General features: G+C 41.5%; 1 protein-coding gene across 1 annotated transcript in view; it reads right to left on the reverse strand.

Annotated features, from left to right (window-relative positions):
- Positions 1-8,557: 8,557 nt before the first annotated feature.
- Positions 8,558-23,872, reverse strand: part of LOC120059155 (F-actin-monooxygenase mical1-like) — a 51,090-nt gene continuing 35,775 nt past the window's right edge. The window contains exons 18-26 of the mRNA XM_039007991.1: positions 23,329-23,399; positions 22,438-23,095; positions 20,663-20,881; positions 20,302-20,432; positions 18,982-19,095; positions 16,753-16,846; positions 10,638-10,731; positions 10,227-10,297; positions 8,558-8,939 (exon numbers count right to left, since the gene is read on the reverse strand). Of these exons, the coding sequence (XP_038863919.1) occupies positions 8,731-8,939; positions 10,227-10,297; positions 10,638-10,731; positions 16,753-16,846; positions 18,982-19,095; positions 20,302-20,432; positions 20,663-20,881; positions 22,438-23,095; positions 23,329-23,399 (1,661 nt within the window). The 3' untranslated portion in view covers positions 8,558-8,730. The remainder of the gene's footprint in view (positions 8,940-10,226; positions 10,298-10,637; positions 10,732-16,752; positions 16,847-18,981; positions 19,096-20,301; positions 20,433-20,662; positions 20,882-22,437; positions 23,096-23,328; positions 23,400-23,872) is intronic.

The following is a 23,872-nucleotide window of genomic DNA, read 5'->3' on the forward strand; positions in this document are numbered from 1 at the left end:
TTATTTTGCGACTCTCGCGCACGCGACGTGTACAGTCTGGTCAGCATCCCGTGGTTAAATCCCCGTTTTATGGGGAGGGGCCGAGATCTCACGGTTGTTCATTTATTGATTGAGAGAGAAGTGCAGACTGTAGTCAACATTATGTCCTGTCTCTCTAACATCGTGCTGGTGTTGAACAACAAATAATGGGATCATTTTTGTCAAATTGGTTACTTTTCCATCCATCAGTTTACCAAACAAAGTGGCAGGGTCATGCTGTTACAATTACAGATTGTATCTTTGATCTATACATTTGTATTACCAGACCAACATGTGCAGTAGCCTATTCATTGAAATAGGAATAGGATTTATTACTTTTCATCAAGGTTACATCATGCAAATGTATGTTTAGTATTTTACTGTTGATGCATTCATCTATACTTTTCATACACATGCAGAATACTGAAAATGGCACTGCATAGCCAAATCGCAATGGGTTTATGCATGCTCTCAGTGCATGTTGATTTGGCAAACATTAATATTACTGTCAGACATTGAATATCAGTAAGTATTATTTGATAATTATAAATTATATATCAAGCTTTACAGCTAGCCATAGCCTATGTGCTCACACAACACCACAATGCAAGCACAGCACTCACAAGAAACAGGATGCAAATTGTTAATGACCACACTGGATTATAACAGCATATTGCAGATGTGAAGGACTCCTTCATGCCCTTGACCCTTCACAGGTTTATAGTATACATTAATCTCTCATAGGCTTATCCGGTACGGATCATTTGACAACTTGTCATAGCACTATGCAATGACAAAGGAGAAGCAATGTCAAACACAGCATCAATTAGTCATGTAAGGAAAACAAGGCATACCATCACATTTCTATGCAATGATTATAACACATATTAACCATTGTTTCTTTCCTGTTCAACATCAGAACTCGGTTTAACACACTTTAACTCTAAAAGCAGCAACATATATATTTTTTTACCCCAAATTGGTAATGATTGAAAAGAGACACTTTGGAACGCTATGGGCTATCAAATCAGTTCCAATTGTATCTGAAAGATGAGACTCTCAACTTGGTATAGAGACATTGACTGGAAGCTAAGTATGTATTTTCCGGCAGCATACCACCCTGCATCCTGCTGCTGGCTCTGAAGCTAAGCAGGGTTGTTCCCTGGAAGGGAGACCAGATGCTGCTGGCTTGCCTCTGAAGCTAAGCAGGGTTGTTCCCTGGAAGGGAGACCAGATGCTGCTGGCTTGCCTCTGAAGCTAAGCAGGGTTGTTCCCTGGAAGGGAGACCAGATGCTGCTGGCTTGCCTCTGAAGCTAAGCAGGGTTGTTCCCTGGAAGGGAGACCAGATGCTGATGGCTTGCCTCTGAAGCTAAGCAGGGTTGTTCCCTGGAAGGGAGACCAGATGCTGCTGGCTTGCCTCTGAAGCTAAGCAGGGTTGTTCCCTGGAAGGGAGACCAGATGCTGCTGGCTTGCCTCTGAAGCTAAGCAGGGTTGTTCCCTGGAAGGGAGACCAGATGCTGCTGGCTTGCCTCTGAAGCTAAGCAGGGTTGTTCCCTGGAAGGGAGACCAGATGCTGCTGGCTTGCCTCTGAAGCTAAGCAGGGTTGTTCCCTGGAAGGGAGACCAGATGCTGCTGGCTTGCCTCTGAAGCTAAGCAGGGTTGTTCCCTGGAAGGGAGACCAGATGCTGCTGGCTTGCCTCTGAAGCTAAGCAGGGTTGTTCCCTGGAAGGGAGACCAGATGCTGCTGGCTTGCCTCTGAAGCTAAGCAGGGTTGTTCCCTGGAAGGGAGACCAGATGCTGCTGGCTTGCCTCTGAAGCTAAGCAGGGTTGTTCCCTGGAAGGGAGACCAGATGCTGCTGGCTTGCCTCTGAAGCTAAGCAGGGTTGTTCCCTGGAAGGGAGACCAGATGCTGCTGGCTTGCCTCTGAAGCTAAGCAGGGATGTTCCCTGGAAGGGAGACCAGATGCTGCTGGAATTGGTGTTGGAGGGCCAGTAGGAGGCACTCTTTTCTCTCGTCAAAAAAAAATATCACACTCCCCCAGGGCAGTGATTGGGGATATTTCCCTGTGTAGGGGTGCCCTCTTTCGGATGGGACGTTAAAAGGGTGTCCTAACTATCTGTAGTCACTAAAGATCCCATGGAACTTATTGTAAGAGTAGGGGTGTTAACCCCAGTGTCCTGGCTAAATTCCCAAGCGGGCCCTCATACAACCATGGCCACCTGTATATAGGTTTAACCTTGGTTGCAGAGATGAGTACTTGGTTGCAGAGATGAGTACTGAAGAGCTGTTACATGATAATAATGATGAGGGTACAGTATTATCCTGTACTGAGCTCACCTCAGCTGAAGGGCTCACACTCAAGCCATACCAAGTTACCCAAGACCTGACGAAGAAGTTCACCCTAAAATAAATCTGTTGTACAACCTCACTGACAATCAAACCAAAGGTCCATTCTAGAGCTCATCTGTACCTAATAACACTGACTCAAAAATGACCATCACTTGTGTACTAGTAAACTATGCTTAAAGTCCCAATGCAGTCCCTAAATTGTGTTTTAAAATCATCACTGTATGCCTAATAAATCCACTGTGTGTTTATTTAATGAAAATAACTCCAGCATATATTTTGTTTCATTTATTTCACTTAGCCTATTTTGGCCATTCAAATGCTCAGTCTTATCGTGTGGGTGTTAGGAAACACATTTGAAGATATTTACATACACCGTTCTGATTGGCAGATGAAAAGTCATTGGTCTATTATAATCAGATCATATTGTGATGTCATGATCTGGGTCAAGAACTCCATCCCACCTGAACAGGCTGAAATTACAGCCATTTTTTTCAAACAGCTCTTACCCTTTTTGTGTATCATCATAATTTTCACAATTTCAGTGTTATGTCGACCTCATATTGTGAAATTGTCATAACATTTTTGGAACGTTTTGCATCCTTCCTCGCCCAGATTTCCAAGATGGCATCATACGCACTTGCCCAGCTTGCCATACTCACCCATTCATACTTAGAGCCCAAGGTTAATACTTTGGAGGACCCTTTGTAACTTTGGCCAGGTAATGTATATTGTAAGTGTTGTTCGCAAGCACTGTAATCAAGGGTTCCTGTTAACATCAAATTAATCTCATGACCTCTTCTCCCTTTGCTGAATAATAAATATAGAGGATGAGGGTTCATATTTATACTAATAAAACCTGCATGAGATTAAAAAAATAGGTACATGTAGGAAATTCACCTTGGTAAATGTACATGATTTTGCAAGGAAAGACAATTAGCAATAAAGGTTATAATAATAAAGAAACATTTGTAGTATAATGCTTCACCTGCCATCTTTGTTTGGCCTGCAAATTGAGCTTTGTTTGGCATCAATTAGGCTGCGTTTACACAGGCAACACAATTTGGATCTTTTTCCAATAATTTGTCTTTTGATCAATCAGATCAACTCTTTTGGCCAATCAGATCAACATTATGCCAATAATTGGGCAAAAGATCAGAATTGGGTTGCCTGTGTAAACGCATCCTTGGTGAATCTGGCACATACAATAATTGAGCATCTAACTCATTAAGGCTTCAGGTCGGTTCATTTAGTTTGGTTGCAGAGAGTGGAGACATTTGCATAACACTTTAATAAGAGGCCTATTTCTCTGCAGGGTGCTCGTATTGTGTGGCTAAGTGAGTTGGTCCACTTTGAGCTCACCTCTGCACCTCAGAGCACCAGCTCCTTCAGTAAGTGGCATAACCTCTTTTATTACTTCCAGTATTATATTCAGGTTATTAAAAAGAGTCCAAGAGGCTGGATATAGTTGTTTTGCACTGCTAGCAGGCATCACTGAGCATGTTCAATTTGCTGTGAAACAAAATACAATACTTCTTTATACTAGATTATGTCTTGAAAGTCAATTCAATGCCAGTGCCATCAGAATAAACTGTAGATTACAGCCAACACTCGCTGAATTTATAGTTCATGGGCAATTTGTGAAGTCACGTCTCTACAAACTCTGTCACACAGTGTATGTATGCTCTCTAGTGGTAACCATTAGGAACAACAACAAAACATGGAAACATGATGGAAAAACAGTCAACACACGTCTTATACAGCAAACAACTCCAATACTGTAAGTATAATCTAATAACTAAGGGTTCTAGTCTATTCAATCTGTATTGTGTGGAAGTTCAGCATTACAGCATGATTGACATTTAAAGGCAAGGTTCCCGCGTTAGCGGAGACTGCATTCACGGCAAACGCTGCATATGTCCGCTAAATCGGAAATTACCTTTACATTTCTATCAAACAATCTGTAACGCTTCAGCGATACATAGAGCCCTTAGTAAAAGGAGCTGAAACTGCATTATCTTTATTTGATTTTCTGCAAAGTACTGTCCTGGCAGCATAATAAGATACATAGGCCTAAGCCTGGGTCTCACTCACAACAGTTTTCCCTGTATTAAACTTGGCCATACTGTTAACATATATTTATTTACAGAGATTTGCAAATGACAAATTATGGCTAATGGTTATAGTCAACAACAAAAAAATACCCGGTCACTTCAGAATGTATTTCACCCATACACTATCATAGGCTGCGTTTAGACAGGCAGACAAATTCTGATCTTTTGACCAATCAGATCAGCTCTAAAAAAGATTGGTCAAAAAACGAATTATTGGAAAAAGGGTCAGAATTGAGTCTTAGTACCACACATATCCACGAAATGACCAATATATAAAATCCATCCAACATGGACTTCTAGAGAGCACCATTAACCCCTGAGAATATTTTATTTATTTTTTATTTAACTAGACAAGGCAGTTAAGAACAAATTCTAATTTACAATGACGGCCTACACCAGCCAAACCCAGACGACACTGGGCCAATTGTGCGCCGCCCTATGGGACTCCCAATTACAGCCGGTTGTAACACAGCCTGGATTTGAACCAGGGTGTCTATAGTGACGCCTCTAGCACTGAGATGCAATGACTTAGACCACTGCTATATTGTAATTACTTTGCCACCATGGCCTATTTATTGCCTTACCTCTCTTATCCTACCTCATTTGCACATGCTGTATATAGAGTTTTTATACTGTATTATTGATTGTATGTTTGTTTATTCCATGTGTAACTCTGTGTCGTTGTATGTGTCGAACTGCTTTGCTTTATCTTGGCCAGGTCGCAGTTGGAAATGAGAACTTGTTCTCAACTAGCCTACCTGGCTAAATAAAGGTTAAATAAATCAAATTAAAAAACTGCGCCACTCGGGAGAATAACATCAACTATCAATGTAACATGCAAAGCAATCCACAACATGAGCCACTGAAAAGTGCTAACGAAGTAAAAAAATATATATATATAGTAATAATATCATATATTTAAAGCCCCCATGCAGTCTTAATGTTATTTTTTTTTTAAATCATTACTGTACGTCTAATAAAATCACTGTTTTTATCTAGCAATCCACAACATGAGCCACTGAAAAGTGCTAACGAAGTAAAAAAAAAAATATATATAGTAATAATATCATATATTTAAAGCCCCCATGCAGTCTTAATGTTATTTTTTTTTAAATCATTACTGTACGTCTAATAAAATCACTGTTTTTATTTCATGAATATAATTTTTTTTTTTTTATATGCTCAGTCTGATCGTGTTGATACAAATGTTTGATACAAATATATTTACATACATAGCCCTGATTGGTGGATAGCATCGTCTAGACAAGGGCTCGCCAACCCTGTTCCTTGAGAGCTACCGTCCTGTTTTTCAAACAGCTCTTACACAAAAAGGGCACTATCATTTCATAATTTCAATGTGTAATTTTGACATCAGTGTGGAAATATCATTAAAAAAAACTGGAAAAAATCACATTAACTGCATATATATAATATATAATAATATATTATATATACACACACACACACACACACAACCATTCAAAAGTTTGGGGTCACTTAGAAATGTCCTTGTTTTTTAAATAACTTTTTTGTCCATTAAAATAACATAAAATTGATCAGAAATACAGTGAAGACATTGTTAATGTTGTAAATGACTATTGTAGCTGGAAACGGCTGATTTTTAATGGAATATCTACATAGGCGTACAGAGGCCCATTATCAGCAACAATCACTCCTGTGTTCCAATGGCACGTTCTGTTAGCTAATCCAAGTTTATCATTTTAAAAGGCTAATTGATCATTAGAAAACCCTTTTGCAATTATGTTAGCACTGAAAACACACTAAAACTGTTGTGCTGATTAAAGAAGCAATAAAACTGTCCTTCTTTAGACTAGTTGAGAATCTGGAGCATCAGCATTTGTGGGTTCGATTACAGGGTCAAAATGGCCGGAAACAAATAACTTTCTTCTGAAACTTGTCAGTCTATTCTTGTTCTGAGAAATTAAGGCTATTCCATGCGAGAAATTGCCAAGAAACTGAAGATCTCATACAACGCTGTGTACTACTCCCTTCACAGAACAGTGCAAACTGGCTCTAACCAGAATAGAAAAAGGAGTGGGAGGCCCGGTGCACAACTGAGCAAGAGGACAAGTACATTAGAGTGTCTAGTTTGAGAAACAGATGCCTCACAAGTCCTCAACTGGCAGCTTCATTAAATAGTACCCACAAACACCAGTCTCAACGTCAACAGTGAAGAGGCGAGATACTGGCCTTCTAAGCAGAGTTGCAAAGAAAAAGCCATATCTCAGACTGGCCAATAAAAATAAAAGATTAAGATGGGCAAAAGAACACGGACACTGGACAGAGAAAGATTGGAAAAAAGTGTTATGGACAGACTAATCTAAGTTTGAAGTGTTCGGATCACAAAGAAGAACATGCGTGAGACGCAGAAAAAATGAAAAGATGCTGGAGGAGTGCTTGACACCATCTGTCAAGCATGGTGGAGGCAATGTTATGGTCTCGGGGTGCTTGGTGGTGGTAAAGTGGGAGATTTGTACAGGGTAAAAGGGATCTTGAAGAAGGAAGGCTATCACTCCATTTTGCAACGCCATGCCATACCCTGTGAACGGCGCTTAATTGGAGCCAATTTATTCCTACAACAGGACAATGACCCAAAGCACAGCTCTAAACTAAGCAATAACTATTTACGGAAGAAGCAGTCAGCTGGTATTCTGTCAATAATGAAGTGGCCAGTCAACCTTATTGAGCTGTTGTGGGAGCAGCTTGACCGTATGGTACGTAAGAAGTGCCCATCAAGCCAATTCAACTTGTGGGAGGTGCTTCAGGAAGCATGGGTTGAAATCTCTTCAGATTACCTCAACAAATTGACAACTAGAATGCCAAAGGTCTGCAAGGCTGTAATTGCTGCAAATGGAGGATTCTTTGAAGAAAGCAAAGTTTGAAGGACACAATTATTATTTCAATTAAAAATCATTATTAATAACCTTGTCAACACCTCGACTATATTTCCTGTTCATTTTGCAACTTATTTCATGTATGTTTTCATGGAAAATAAGGACATTTCAAAACACATTTTTATGGTCCAATCTCAAACTACAATTTTTTTTGTTTTTTATCTAATTTTGTCACTACATTATACAAAAGTAGAATTGCGATAATCTCATTGCCTTTGTGCTTAGCAGAACTAGCTGATTTAGGTTTACCAAAATAAATGAACATGAATCCAGAATCCATTTGAAACAATACTGTCCAACCCACAGAATATAATATCTCCACAATCCACCATGTGTTAAGAACATGCGACTTTGGGTCCTTGGCTTTGTATTGTCAGCAGGTCCTCAGTGAGGTTGGTGTGAGTTCAGCTGGCTGTGGTGGTCTCTCTATCCTGGGGCTGCTGCTGGAGCAGGACTGCCTTGACTGCGGATGGACTGCCCATGGGGACAGGCCAGGAAGGACAGCCAGTTCTCCAGGCCAGGGTCTGTGTCGTTGCCTCTGGTCAGTATACTGTGCCTCAACACTGAGCACAACACTTGTTGAGAAATACCTTCACCAATCTTTGGCTTCGCAAATGCAACGTTATGGGTGTGTCTGTAAGCAGCAAGTCTCTACTAATATATTTAAGTGGGTATATAACTGCACATGTATTCATGTGTGTGTGTGTGTGTGTGTGTGTGTGTGTGTGTGTGTGTGTGTGTGTGTGTGTGTGTGTGTGTGTGTGTGTGTGTGTGTGTGTGTGGCAGTGGGTGTACCTGTACGTGTGTTTGTGCATATACACTGAGTGTACAAAACATTAGGAACTCTTTCCATGACATAGACTGACCAGGTGAATCCAGGTGAAAGCTATGATCCCTTATTGATGACACTTGTTAAATCCACTTCAATCAGCGTAGATGAAGGGGAGTAGTCAGGTTATAGAATGATTTTTAAGCCTTGAGACAATTGAGACATGGATTGTCTATGTGTGCCATTCAGAGGGTGAATGGGCAAGATAAAAGATTTAAGTGCCTTTGAACGGGGTATGGTAGTAGATGCCAGGCGCACCGGTTTGAGTGTGTCAAGAACCACAACGCTGCTGGGTTTTTCACGCTCAACAGTTTCCCGTGTGTATCAACAATGCTCCACCACCCAGCCAATTTGACACAACTGTGTGAATCATTGGAGTCAACATGGGCCAGCATCCCTGCGGAACGCTTTTGACACCTTGTAGAGTCCATGCACCAACAAATGTAGTATGTTCTGAGGTGTTCTTAATGTTTTGTACAGTTGGTGTATATTACAGTCCAAGTCACCCTCACGCCCAGTACACCTGTGCCCCCGCTGAGGCTGTAGGGTGTCTCTTGACCTCTAGCAGCGAGGTGGACTGCTGCTCATCAGTCTCCGTCTCTTGTAGTCTCTTCTCGTCTAGGAAGGCCACCAGAGAGTTCCTCATGTCCACCACCTCCAGCATATCCTGCAGCACACGCTCCTCTTCTGCCTGCTGCTCCACAGTCTTCTCAGAATCTGGGTTGGACACGGACAGAACGAAAATGACAAACTTTGAACAGGAGCTGAACAGAAAGAAGTCTATCCGCACACTGTTTGCTGCTCCCGATAAGTGATCTTTCAACAATGCTATCAGTAGCTAGGTTTCCATCCAATTGGCGACAGACTTTCATGCAAATATTCTCAAATCCGCATAAAGAAAATATGTGCATTTTCCCACTAGTGGTGTATTTCCCAAAAAACGGACTTGTTACAGATAAAAAATCAGTGCATGATGATGTAGTGCACAAAAAATGTAAGTTTTCATGTAGCGAATAAAAATCTAAAGTTCAATGTGTTTCTATCACATTTTCTACTCTAGCAGTGTGTTAAATAGCAAATGTGCCTACTCTGGTCATGGCACATGTGCTCTAGCCAACAGCTGGCAGATAGTGCAGGTAGGCTCTGCGGCAGTGGAGGCTGGTGGGAGGAGCTATAGGAGGACAGGCTTATTGTAATGGCTGGAATGGAATATATGGAACGGTATCAAACACATCAAACATATGGAAACGACATGATGAGATTATGGATTATGACTGTCAAAACGGCAGTCAAGCATCGATCATCATGTCACCAAAATAAGACATTCAACACTGATTGGAAAGGGGCATCAAGCTCATACCATGCAGTTTCACCACTGTTTTTTATTTGATTGAACCTTTATTTAACTATGCAAGTCAGTTAAGAACTAATTCTTATTTACAATGACGGCCTACCCCGAAGAAACCCGGATAACGCTGGGCCTATTGTGCGCAGCCCTATGGGACTCCCAATCACGGCCGGATATGATACAACCTTGGTGAGATGCAGTGCCTTAGACCACAGCGCCACTCGGGAGCCACTGTGAAGTTCATCATCACTTATTTAATCTGTAGCCTAATTTAAACTGCATGGTTTTCCGAGTCATAGTGTGAGGACCACACACCATGTCATCGTGTGACTCCAAGTTTACTTCGATATAATGGTTATTATATAAATATTTGCGCATAAAGGCATTTACACTGCCATTTCTCGCATAGTACATTTTTACACAAAAAAGATCCCACCATGTTGAACGAACAAATTATCTGTCTGCTTTTATAAAATTGTACCGAAACCATCACAGCTCTTGTGATTTATTTTATATTGTATGTCTTTAATCGCATAAAAACTGGATGAAAATGTGGTTAGTGACACAAATGCAACGTTTCGGTCTGTGTTTCACATTGAAATACAGTGAACATCATGAATATAAAGAAAATAAACTGTTTGTGTAGGCTAATTTACCATCCAGCTCGTATTGTCTCAGCTCCATCTCTAGCGTGCTCTGTTTGTCCTCCAGCTCTAGCTGTCGAGACCTGAGGGGCCAAGAGAAGGAAACACCAGCTGGATAAGAACAGGGTGACTCAACCTAGAAGACTGCTTCCGGCTGTTTACAGTCAATGGAGCCTTAAAGTAAGCTGTGAGCAAACTCCCACACTGCCAACAGCTCATGAGGCAACAATACAAGGAAGTAACTGTTGAATAAGGGTCAGCATAAACAATAGTGACAGTGTGGAGAGAGGGACGTCTGCTGCTGTGTCCCCACTGGCTTGCTGGGAACTTATGTGCTACACAGAAAACAAAGCTTTACTCAATATGTATTGAAATGTGATGAATAAAAACAAACAAAAAGATAAAACAGGGCTATATACTTACGCCACTATAAGGTCTGACTCCTCAGAGACCAGAGTGTTCTTCTGGTGACCCAGATGGACCCACTGGTCGATCATCCCAGGAGAACCACAGCTGTCTGGGGGAGGAAACAGAGGGTGAATGTCAAAAGTATTTTCCACCATTTGTTGGTGAAAATATGGACGAGGATTACAGTGCCTTCAGAAAGTATTCATACCCCTTGAATTCTGTGTTACAGCCTGAATAAAAAATTGATTAAATATTATATTTATTTTTTTAAATACATCTACACACAATACCCCATAATGACAAAGTGAAAACATGTTTAGACATTTTTGCTAATTTATTGAAAAATACAGAAATATCTAATTTACATAAATATTCACACCCCTGAGCCAATAAATGTTAGAATCAACGTTTGGCAGCGATTACAGCTGTGAGTCTTCCTGGATAATTCTCTAAGAGATTTGCACACCTGTATTATACAATAGTTGCACATTATTCTTAAAAACAATTATTCATTGGTTGTTGATCATTGCTAGACAGCCATGTTCAAGTCAATTTAAGTCAAAACTGTAACTAGGCCACTCATTGTCTTGGTAAGCAACTCCAGTGTATATTTGGCCTTGTGTTTTATGTTATTGTCCTGCTGAAAGGTGCATTGGTCTAGAATTTCCTCTCTGATTTTGCCTTTGCTTAGCTCCATTTCATTTCTATTTATCCTAAAAAAAACTCCATAGTCAAATTAAATCAAATTTTATTGGTCACATACACATGGTTAGCAGATGTTAATGCGAGTGTAGCGAAATGCGTGTGCTTCTAGTTCCAACAGTGCAGTAATATCTAACAATTTCACAATAACTACCTTATTCACACAAGTGTGAACGTATGAATGAGAATATGTACATATAAATATATGGATGAGCGATGGCCGTGCGGAATAGGCAAGATGCAGTTAATGGTATAGAGTACAGTATATACACATATGAGATGAGTAATGTAGTAGTAATCATTATATAATCATTATATAATAATTATATAAAGTGGCATTGTTTAAAGTGACTAGTGATACATTTATTACATCAAATTATTAATTATTAAAGTGGCTAGAGATTTGAGTCAGTATGTTGGCAGCAGCCACTCAATGTTAGTGATGGCTGTTTAACAGTCTGATGGCCTTGAGATAGAAGCTGTTTTTCAGTCTCTCGGTCCCAGCTTTGATCCACCTGTACTGACCTCGCCTTCTGGATGATAGTGGGGTGAACAGGCAGTGGCTCGGGTGGTTGTTGTCCTTGATGATCTTTTTGGCCTTCCTGTGACATCGGGTGCTGTAGGTGTCATGGAGGGCAGGTAGTTTGCCCTCGGTGATGCGTTGTGCAGACCGCACTACCCACTGGAGAGCCTTGCGGTTGAAGGCGGTGCAGTTGCCATACCAGGCGGTGATACAGCCCGACAGGATGCTCTCGATTGTGCATCTGTAAAAGTTTGTGAGTGTTTTCGGTTACAAGCCAAATTTCTTCAGCTTCCTGAGGTTGAAGAGGCGCTGTTGCGCCTTCTTCACCACACTGTCTTTGTGGGTGGACCATTTCAGTTTGTCCGTGATGTGTACGCCGAGGAACTTAAAACTTTCCACCTTCTCCACTACTGTCCCATCGATGTGGATAGGGGGGTGCTCCCTCTACTGTTTCCTGAAGTCCACGATCATCTCCTTTGCTTTGTTGACGTAGGGATGCCGTCTGGGCCAGCAGCCTTACGAGGGTTAACACGTTTAAATGTTTTACTCACGTTGGCCATGGTGAAGGAGAGCCCACAGGTTTGGTAGCGGGCCGTGTCAGTGGCACTGTATTGTCCTCAAAGCGAGCAAAGAAGTTGTTTAATTTGTCTGGGAGCAAGACGTTGGTGTCTGCGACGGGGCTGGTTTTCTTTTTGTAATCTTACTTTGTCTCTATACTGACGCTTAGCTTGTTGATTGCCTTGCGGAGGGAATAGCTACACTGTTTGTATTCGGTCATGTTTCCGGTCGCCTTGCCATGATTAAAAGCAGTGCTTTGCGCTTTCAGTTTTGTGCGAATGCTGCAATCAATCTACGGTTTCTGGTTAAGGAAGGTTTTAATAGTCACTGTGGGAACAACATCACCGATGCACTTGCTAATAAACTCGCTCACCGAGTCAGCGTATACATCAATGTTGTTGCCTGAGGCTATTCGGAACATATCAAAGTCCACATGATCGAAGCAATCTTGAAACGTGGAATCCAATTGGTCGGACCAGCGTTGAACAGACCTGAGCACGGGCGTTTCTGTTTAAGTTTTTGTCTATAGGCTGGGAACAACAAAATGGAGTCGTGGTCAGATTTGCCCAAAAGGAGGGCGGGGGAGGGCTTTGTATGCATCACGGAAGTTAGAGTAGCAATGACCAATAATGCTGCTAGCTCGAGTCATTCGATATGCTGATGAAATTTAGGGAGCCTTGTTTTCAGATTAGCTTTTGTTAAAATCCCCAGCTACAATACATGCAGCCTCAGAATATATGGTTTCCAGTTTACATAGAGTCTAGTGAAGTTATTTCAGGAACGTCGAGGTATCTGTTTGGGAGGGGGATATACACGGCTGTGATTATAATCGAAGAGAATTCTCTTGGTAGATAATGCGGTCGGCATTTGATTGTAAGAAATTCTAGGTCAGGTGAACAAAAGGACTTGAGTTCCTGTATGTTGTTATGATTACACCACAAGTCGTTAATCATAAGGCATACACCCCTGCCCTTCTTCTTACCAGAGAGATGTTTGTTTCTGTTGGCACGATGCGTGAAGAAATCGGGTGGTTGTACCGACTCTGATAACATATCCCGAGTGAGCCATGTTTCCGTGAATCAGAGAATGTTACAATCTCTGATGTCTCTCTGGAAGGCAACCCTTGCTCGAATTTCGTCTACCTTGTTATCAAGAGACTGGACATTGGCGGGAGCGGTGAGCGATGTGCCTGTCTATGAAACCTGACCACAAGACCGTTCCGTCTGCCCCTTCTGTGGCGCCGTTGTTTTGGGTCGCCTACTGGGATCAGATCCATTGTCCTGGGTGGTGGTTATTCCTGGTCGTAATGTTGGTAAGTTGACGTTGCTCTTAGATCCAATAGTTCTTCCCGGCTGAATGTAATAATACTTAAGATTTCCTGGGGTAACAATGTAAGAAATAATATATAAAAAACAAAATACTGCATTGATTCCTAAGAACGCGAAGCGAGGCGACCATCTCTGTCGGCGCCATCTTGCTATTCCTTGCCGATGACAAGTATACCCATAACATGATGCAAACACCACCATGGTTGAAAATATGAAGAGTGGTCCTCAGAGATATGTTGTGTTTGACCCAAACATAACACTTTGTATTTCAGGACATAAAGTTCATTTCTTTGCCACAGTTTTTGCAGTTTTACTTTAGTACCTTATTGCAAACAGGATGCATGTTTGGAATATGTTTATTCTGTACAGGCTTTCTTCTTTTCACTCTGTCATTATGGTTATTGTGGAGTAACTAAAATGTTACTGATCCATCCACAGTCTTCTCCTATCCCAGCCATTAAACTCTGCAACTGTTTTTAAGTCACCATTGGCCTCATGGGGAAATCCCTGAGCGGTTTCCTTCCTCTCTGGCAACTGAGTTAGGAAGGACACCTGTATCTTTGTAGTGACTGGGTGTATTGATACCCCATCCAAAGCGTAATTAATACAGTGCATTCGGAAAGTATTACAGCCTTATTCTAAAATTAATTTTACAAAAATCAATCTACACACAACACCCCATAATGCCAAAGCGAAAACATGTTTAGACATTTTTGCACATTTATTAAAAATACAAATCAGAAATACCTTATTTACATAAGTATTCAGACCCTTTGCTACGAGACTCCAAATTAAGCTCAGGTGCATCCTGTTTCTATTGATCATCCTTGAGTTGTGTCTACAACTTGATAGGAGCCACCTGTAATAAATTCAATTGATTGTACATTATTTGGAAAGGCACACACTTGTCTATATAAGGTCCCACAGTTGACAGTGCATGTCAGAGCAAAAATCAAACCATGAGATCGAAGAAATTATCCTAAAGCTCCAAGACAGGATTGTGTCGAGGCACAGATCTGGGGAAGCATTGAATGTCCCTATGAACACAGTGCCGCCCGGACAAACTGAGCAATTGGGGGAGAAGGGCCTTGGTCATGGAGGTGACCAAGAACTAATTGTCACTGACAGAGCTCCAGAGGTCCTCTGTGGAGATGGGAGGAGCTTCCAGAAGAACAACCATCTCTGCAGCCCTCCACCAATCAGGCCTTTATGCTAGAGTGGCCAGATGGAAGCCACTCCTCAGTAAAAAGGCACCTGACAGCCTGCTTGGAGTTTGCCAAAAGGCACCTAAAGGACTCTAAGACCATGAGAAACAAGATTCTCTGTTCTGATGAACCCAAGCTTGAATTCTTTGGCCTGAATGCCAAGCCTCACGTCTGGAGGAAACCTGGCACCATCCCTACTTTGGAGCATTGTGGTAGCTGCATCATGCAGTGGGGATGTTTTTCAGTGGCAGGGACTGGAATACTACTCCACATCGAGGGAAAGATGAGCGGAGCAAAGTACAGAGAAATCCTTGATGAAAACCTGCTCCAGAGCGCTCAGGACATCAGACTGGGGCAATGGTTCACCTTCCAACAGGACAACGACCCTAAGCACACAGCCAAGACAATGCAGGAGTGGTTTCGGGACAAGTCTCTGAAAGTCCTTGAGTGGCCCAGCCAGAGCCGATCTAACATCTTTGGAGAGACCTGAAAATAGCTGTGCAGCAAAGCTCCCCATCCAACCTGACAGAGCTTGAGAAGATCTGCAGAGAAGAATGGGAGAAACTGCCCAAATACAGGTGTGCCAAGTTTGTAGCATCATACCCAAGAAAACTCGAGGCTGTAATCACTGTCAAAGGTGCATCAACAAAGTATTGAGTAAAGGGTCTGAATACTGATGTAAATGTGATATGTTTTTATTTTATTTTTTATAAATCAGCCCCCAAAAATATATATACACATTTTGGCTGAGTCATTATGGGGTATTGTGTATAGATTGACGAGGGAAAAACCTATTTATTCCATTTTAGAGTAAAGATGTAACATAACAAAATGTGGAAAAAGTCAAGGGGTCTGAATACTTTCCGAATGCACTGTACCATGTTCAAAGGTATATTGCTGTTATTTTTTTTACTCATCTACCAATAGGTGCCCTTCTTTGCGAGGCATTGGAAAACCTCTCTGGTCTTTGTGGTTGAATCTGTGCTTGAAATTCACTGCTCGACAGAGGGACCTTACAGATAATTGTATGTGTGGGGTACAGAGATGAGGTATTTATTGAAAAATCATGTTACCCACTATTACTGAACACGGAATGAGTCCATGCTAACTGACGTGACTTGTTAAGCACATTTTTACTCCTGAATTTATTTAGGCTTGCCATAACAAAGGGGTTTAATACTTATTGACTCAAGACATTTCAGCGTTTCATTTTTAATTAATTTGTAAACATAATTCCACTTCGACATTATGAGGTATTGCACCTTTTTGCTGTGGAATTATGTTTATAAATAAATTAAAAATGAAACGCTGAAACGTCTTGAGTCAATAAGTATTAAACCCCTTTGTTATGGCAAGCCTAAACAAATTCAGGAGTAAAAATGTGCTTAACAAGTAACATAATAAGTTGCATTGACTTACTCTGTGTGCAATAAGTGTTTAACATGATTTTTGAATGACTACCTCATCTCTGTACCCCACACATGCAGTGACACAAAATCTAAATGTAATCAATTTTAATTTCAGGCTGCAACGTAACAAAATGTGGAAAAAGTCAAGGGGTCTGAATACTTTCGAAGGCACTGTATATGATTGCTGAAGATTGAAAGAATAAAAAGTCCAGCTGTACATTGCTGGCTTACTAAAGTTAACCAAATACCAATGTTTCGGTGTAATTACTTCCATCAGAATATCAAAGGATCAAAGATGAAAAGTCAAATCCCTGTTGTTCAGGGCAAGCTCAGGTCAGTATTTTCCTAGTTATTGTTAGTGGTCATTGTGTTAGTTCGAGCAAATGGATCTGTCTGGGTTCCCACCTTCCTCTCCTCTGAGTAGCTGCTCCAGCACCACACCTTTATCCTCCAGCTCTTTATACGTCACTTCGATCTCCTCCAGTCGCCTCTGGATAGACTGGAGAGTACAAGCAGAAGATGGGTAATATTGGATAAGCAGCAATCGTCAATACTGCGTCCAGTGTTAACTTCTTATGGCTGCAGGGGCAGTATTGAGTAGCTTGGATGAAAGGTGCACAGAGGTGCCCAGAGGAAACGGCCTGCTCCTCAGTCATAGTTGCTAATATTTGCATATTATTATTAGTATTGGATAGAAAAAACTCTGAAGTTTCTAAAACTGTTTGAATTATGTCTGTGAGTATAACAGAACTCATATGGCAGGAAAAAACCTAAGTTCCACTTCCTGTTTGGATTTTTTCTGAGGGTGCTAGATTTTCAACCAAGCTCTCATTGAAATTACAGCGAGATATTGATGAGTTTTCACTTCCTACGGCTTCCACTAGATGTCAACAGTCAATAGAACTTTGTCTGATGACTCTAATGTGAAGGGGGGCCGAAGGAGACAGGAATTAGTCACCACTGCCACGAGCTGACCATGCTTTGACCACGCACATTCACGTGATAGGCATCTCCGTTCCATCGCTCAACTGAAGTCAATCTAATTCTCCGGTTGGAACGTTATTCAAGATGTATGTTTAAAACATTCTAAAGATTGATTCAGTACATCGTTTGACATGTTTCTACTGACTGTTTTGGAACTTTTGGACATTTTCGTCACGTTATAGTGGACGCGTTTTGTGACTTCGGAATTGTTTACCAAACACGCTAACCAAAGTAGCTAATTGGACATAAATAACTGACATTATCGAACAAATCAAACATTTATTGTGGACCTGGGATTCCTAGGACTGCATTCTGATGAAGTTCATCAAAGGTAAGGAAACATTTATCATGTCTTTTCTGGTTTCTGTTGACCCCAACATGGCGGCTAATTTGGCTATTGTTCTGAGCTCCGTCTCAGATTATTGCATGATTTGCTTTTTCCGTAAAGTATTTTTGAAATCTGCACAGCGGTTGCATTAAGGAGAGGTATATCTATAATTCCATGTGTATAACTTGTATTATCATCTACATTTATGATGAGTATTTCTGTTGAAACGATGATGTTTTTGGAACTAGTGAATGTAACGCGCCACTGTAAACTCAGATTTTTTTAATATAAATATGAACTTTATCAAACAAAACATGCATGTATTGTGTAACATGAAGTCCTATGAGTGTCATCTGATGAAGATAATCAAAGGTTAGTGATTCATTTTATCTCTATTTCTGCTTTTTCTGACTGCTATCTTTCGCTGGGAAAATGGTTGTGCTTATTGTGGTTTGGTGGTGACCTAACATAATCGTTTGTAGTGCTTTCGCTGAAAAGCATATTTGAAATCGACACTTTGGTGGGATTAACAACAAGATTACCTTTAAAATGATATAAGACACATGTATGTTTGAGGAATTTTAATTATGAGATTTCTGTTGTTTGAATTTGGCGCCCTGCACTTTCACTGGCTGTTGTCATATCGATCCCTGTAGCGGGATTGCAGCCATAAGAAGTTTTAAAGGGATACTGCGAGATTCTGACAATTTTTTTTACTTACCCAGAGTCAGATGAACTCGTGGATACCATTTGTATGGCAAATCAAATTTTATTTGTCACATGCGCAGAATACAACAAGTGTAGACCATACAGTGAAATGCTTACTTACAAGCCTTTAACCAACAATGCAGTTTTAATAAAATACCTAAAAAAGTAAGAGATAAAAGTAACAAATAATTAAAGAGCAGCATTAAAATAACAATAGCGAGGCTAAATACAGGGGTTACCGGTACAGAGTCAATGTGCGGGGGCAACGGTGTTGAGGTAATTGAGGTAATATGTAGGTAGAGTTATTAAAGTGACTATGCATAGATAATAACAAAAAGTAGCAGCAGCATAGAAGGGGGGGGGCAATGAAAATAGTCTGGGTAGCCATTTGATGTCTCTGCATGCAGTATGAAGGAAGTTAGAGGTAGTTTCACGAACCAATACTAACTAGTGTTAGCGCAATGGCTGCACGCAGAGACATAAAAACTGTATCCACCACGAGTTCATAGGACTCTGGGTAAGTAGAAAAATGGCTTAATTGCCAGAATCTCGCAGTATCCCTTTAACTATCCCAAAGCAGAGCTGATTAGATAACTTGTGAACTGTGAACTGACCTGGGCTTTGTGGAAGCGCTGCATCTCAGATGTCTTGGCCCGACGCGCCAAAGTCCTCATCTTCATCAGCTGTAGCTTCTCAGCCTTCACAGGGTCTGAAGGGACGATCTGGAACTAGACACAGCAGACTAAGTGTGAGTGTGTGTTTAGCCAATAATAATAATACTAATAATAATATACAGTACCAGGCAAAAGTTTGGACACACCTACTCATTCAAGGGTGTTTCTTTATTTTTAATATTTTCTACATTGTAAAATAATAGTGAAGACATCAAAACTATGAAATAACACATATGGAATCATGTAGTAACTAAAAAAACAAATCACCCTTTACCTTGATAAAACCTTTGCACTCTTGGAATTATCTCAACCAGCTTCACCTGGAATGCTTTTATAACAGTCGTGAAGGAGTTCCCACATATGCTGAGCACTTGTGAACAAAAAATCGAAAATTTGGACTCATCAGACCAAAGGACAGATTTCCACTGGTCTAATATCCATTGCTTGTGTTTCTTGGCTCAAGCAAGTCTCTTCTTATTATTGGTGTCCTTTAGTAGTGGTTTCTTTGCAGCAATTCGACCATAAAGGCTTGATTCACGCAGTCTCCTCTGAACAGTTGATGTTGAGATGTGTCTGTTACTTGAAATCTGTGAAGCATTTATTTGGGCTGCAATCTGAGGTGCAGTTAACTCTAATTAACTTATCCTCTGCAACAGAGGTAACGCTGGGTCTTCCTTTCCTGTGGTGGTCCTCATGAGAGCCAGTTTCATCATAGCGCTTGATGAAACGTTCAGAGTTCTTGAAATGTTTCAGATTGACTGACCTTCATGTCTTAAAGTAACGATGGACTGTCATTTCTCTTTTCTTATTTGAGCTGTTCTTGCCATAATAAGGACTTGGTCTTTTACTAAATAGGGCCATCTTCTGTATACCACCCCTACCTTGTCACAACACAAATTATTGTCTCAAATGCATTAAGAAGGAAATAAATTCCACAACTTAACAAGGCACACCTGTTAATTGAAATGCATTCCAGGTGACAACCCCATGAAGCTGGTTGAGAGAATGCCAATAGTGTGCAAAGCTGCCATCAAGGCAAAGGGTAGCTACTTTGAAGAATCTCAAATATAAAATATATTTTGATTTGTTTAACACCTTTTTGGTTACTACATTATTCCATATGTGTTATTTCATAGTTTTGATGTCTTCACTATTATTCTACAATGAATAGGTGTGTCCAAACTTTTGACTGGTACTGTATATATAATGAAATTCCATAGATGGAATTAAAATGCCAGCTAAACAAGTCCCAGTCCTTACCTTATCATCATATAAATCCATGCCATCTACTCCAAACATATCCAACTCATCATCATCATCATCATCATCATCATCATCATCAGCAGCAGCAGCACCAACATCTTCGGATACACTGTGGTGATAGTGTACTTCTGTGAAGATAGAGAAATAAAACAATTCATTCAGGACAGATATGAAGAACATGGGAATCAACAACTGCTGGTTGCTCTTTGGGGGTCCAGGTCAGGTATCTGGAAAGCACTTTTGTGACAACTGTTGCTGTACAAAGCCTATACAAATACATGCTATTTATTTAATAGATAGATAAATACTGTGGCAAAGCTGAGACAGTCCAACCACACCACTTTACAGGGAGCTTTACCTGGTTGGCTGTTGAGGACGCTGAAGCGGTAGTCCCTCCTCGGCCGAGGGGAGGAAAGGTTCCAGGGGGAGAACTTGGAGCGGACCCTGCCGTGTTGACCCTGGCCCTCCTCAGGCTCCTCTTTCCTTCTGAAGCAGCGGCGGTTCCTGAGCTCCCGGATGTGTCCCGCCGGCCTCGGGCCCCCAATCCAGTAGCCCTCCTCCTCCTGGCAATCTGCACCTCAAATCAAACTCGATTTAACCCTCAAGCTACCAACTGTGGTAATTTTGAACATAACTTATCATCATACCTCCAAAGGAGTTACAGTGCATTCGGAAAGTATTCAGACCCCTTAACTTTTTCCACATTACAGCCTTATTCTAATATTGATTAATATTGAAATTGACCTCAGGTGCATCCTGTTCACATTGATCCTCATTGAGATGTTTCTACAACTTGGAGTCCACCTGTGGTAAATTAAATGTATTGGACATGATTTGGAAAGGCACACACCTGTCTATATAAGGTCCCACAGTTGACAGTGGATGTCAGAGCAAAAACTAAGCCATGAGGTTGAAGGAATTGTCCATAGAGCTCAGAGACAGGATAATGTCGAGGCACAAATCTGGGGAAGGGTACAAAAACATTTCTGCAGCATTGAAGGTCCCCAAGACCACAGTGGCCTCCATCATTCTTAAATGGTAGAAGTTTGGAACCACCAAGAATCTTCCTAGAGCTGGCCGCCGGCCAAACCAAGAACCTGATGGCCACTGACAGAGCTCCAGAGTTCCTCTGTGGAGATGGGAGAAACTTCTCTGCAGCACTCCACCAATCAGGTCTTTATGGTAGAGTGGCCAGACGGAAGCCACTCTTCAGTAAAAGGGAAATGACAGCCCGCTTGGAGTTTGCCAAAAGGCACTTAAAGGATTCTCAGACCATGAGAAACAAGATTCTCTGTTCTGATGAAACCAAGATTGAACACTTTGGCCTGAATACCAAGCGGCATGTCTGGAGGAAACTAGGCACTGCTCATCACCTGGCCAATACCATCCCTACGGTGAAGCATGGAGGTAGCAGGATCATGCTGTGGGGATCTTTTTTAGCAGCAGGGACTGAGCAATCTACAGAGATCCTTGATGAAAACATGCTCCAGAGCGCTCATGACCTCAGACTGGGGGGAAGGTTCCCCTTCCAATAGGACAACGACCCTAAGCACACAGCCAAGGCAACGCAGGAGCGGCTTAGGGACAAGTCTCTGAATGTCCTTGACTGGCCCAGCCAGAGCCCGGACTTGAACCCGATCGAACATCTCTGGAGAGACCTGAAAATAGCTGTGCAGTCAACCTGAGCTAGTCCAACCCAACAGAGCTTGAGATGATCTGCAGCGAAGAACTCCCCAAATACAGGTGTGCCATGCTTGTAGTGTCATACCCGTGAAAACTCGAGGCTGTAATCGCTGCCAAAGGTGCTTCAACAAAGTACTGAATAAAGGGTCTGAATACTTATGTAAATGTGATCAGTTTTCATTTTTTATACATTTGCAAAAATGTAAAGAAAAATGTTTTTGCTTTGTAATTACAGTGTATTGTGTGTAGATTGATTAGAAAAAAACAACTATTTAATACATTTTTGAATAAGGTTGTAACGTAACAAAATGTGGAAAAAGTGGAGGGGTCTGAACACTTTCCGAATGCACTGTATATTCAATCCTCCCCATTTAAAATCCTAACACTTACAGTTAAAACACAGTAGAAGAGATCAAAACAAACAAAAGCAATAATAGAGAGGAGGAATACCTGGAGATTTGGGTGGGCTGGGACCCCCTGCTGTGGCTGTTGAAGAGGAGCAGGAGGAAGAACCAGGTGTCTCTGAGTCAGAGTCCAGGCTGAAGCTCAGGTTGACTAATTGGTTATTCTCCTTGTCAGTGAGCTGCAGCTTCCGCTGGGACTGCTTCGCCCTGGAGTCAGGGGCTGGGGTTGACTTAGGGGTCCCTTTCTCTCCTGCTGCGCCGAGGGACCCCTTCTCCCCTACATGGGCCGGTGACATGTCCCTTTTTGGGGTGGGGAGGACGGTGCGTGGTTTGGGTACAGGAGGGGAGGCCTGAGGGCTGGGGATTTCCGAACAAGACAGACGAGGTTTTGGGACAGGGGTCGGGGGGTATGAGGGGGGATCCTTGACCCTCTCCTTCCCCTCCTTTTCTTCCTCCACCTCACTGGCCTTAAACCCTTTCTCCAGGAAAACGTCTATGGGTGGATTTGGTGGGACATGGGGCTCCTCTACAGGATTCGATTGTTTGCTGCTGGGGTGTTCCTCACCCTGAGGAGCCATTGGTTTAGGAAGACCCAAGTCTAGAGAGTACTCTTCATCATCATCTTCAGAGGGACAAGGTGAGTGCTCTTCACTGGAGATCCCATTCACACCTCTCTCCTTCTCATTGTGATCTTCTATTGTATCCTGGAAGGGAAGAAATTCAATGAATGGAAGAAGCACTGTATCATTGGCATTGTATTATGTGATTAAACATTCCTCTATAAATGAATGGTTAAAGCACAATGTCCTGTGAAATGAACTCGTCTTGTGAGTCAAAAGCAATGTATTACATAGACAAGTAAGCCACAAGCTGGCAACATGGTATGCAACAGAACGGTTTAATTTCCCATCTGCTCAAACTCAGAACAGAGACCCACCTGAACGGATGGGCATTGTTCCCCGTTCTCCATCTCTAGTTGTTCAGAGTGCAGCTCACAGTAGAACTTCCCTGAGGGCACATGAGAAGGAAAACAGCTTTCAGAGAGTCTGGATCACGTTAGAGAGAGACGCTACTTGATAACCCTTTCTCCTGTTCCCCTTTTCACATGAACCATAAAACATGTAAAAGGGTATCTTTCATTAATCTTTCATATGGTGCATAAATAAATAAAACTGTGCTGTATTTATCACCCGGAAATGTAAGTTTTAACTTCCTACAGGTACGACAGCTTTTGGAATAGACATAGCTATATTCTGTTTCTGTATTGACAAAAGAGGGAGTAATTTGCAGCCTTTTTGCGAACAGACCAAATTTAACATAACATTTCACACAAAATATCTTCCATGCTTGAGTAAATAATGACCATGGAAGTCCCACTTGTACAATATCATGATGTTCCATTGTACAGTAACATGACGTTCTATTGTATAGTAACATTATGTTCTATTGTACAGTAACATGACGTTCTATTGTTCTACTGT

The sequence above is a fragment of the Salvelinus namaycush genome, chromosome 14 (genome assembly GCF_016432855.1).
Source record: "Salvelinus namaycush isolate Seneca chromosome 14, SaNama_1.0, whole genome shotgun sequence".
In the NCBI taxonomy this organism is placed as follows: Eukaryota; Metazoa; Chordata; class Actinopteri; order Salmoniformes; family Salmonidae; genus Salvelinus; species Salvelinus namaycush.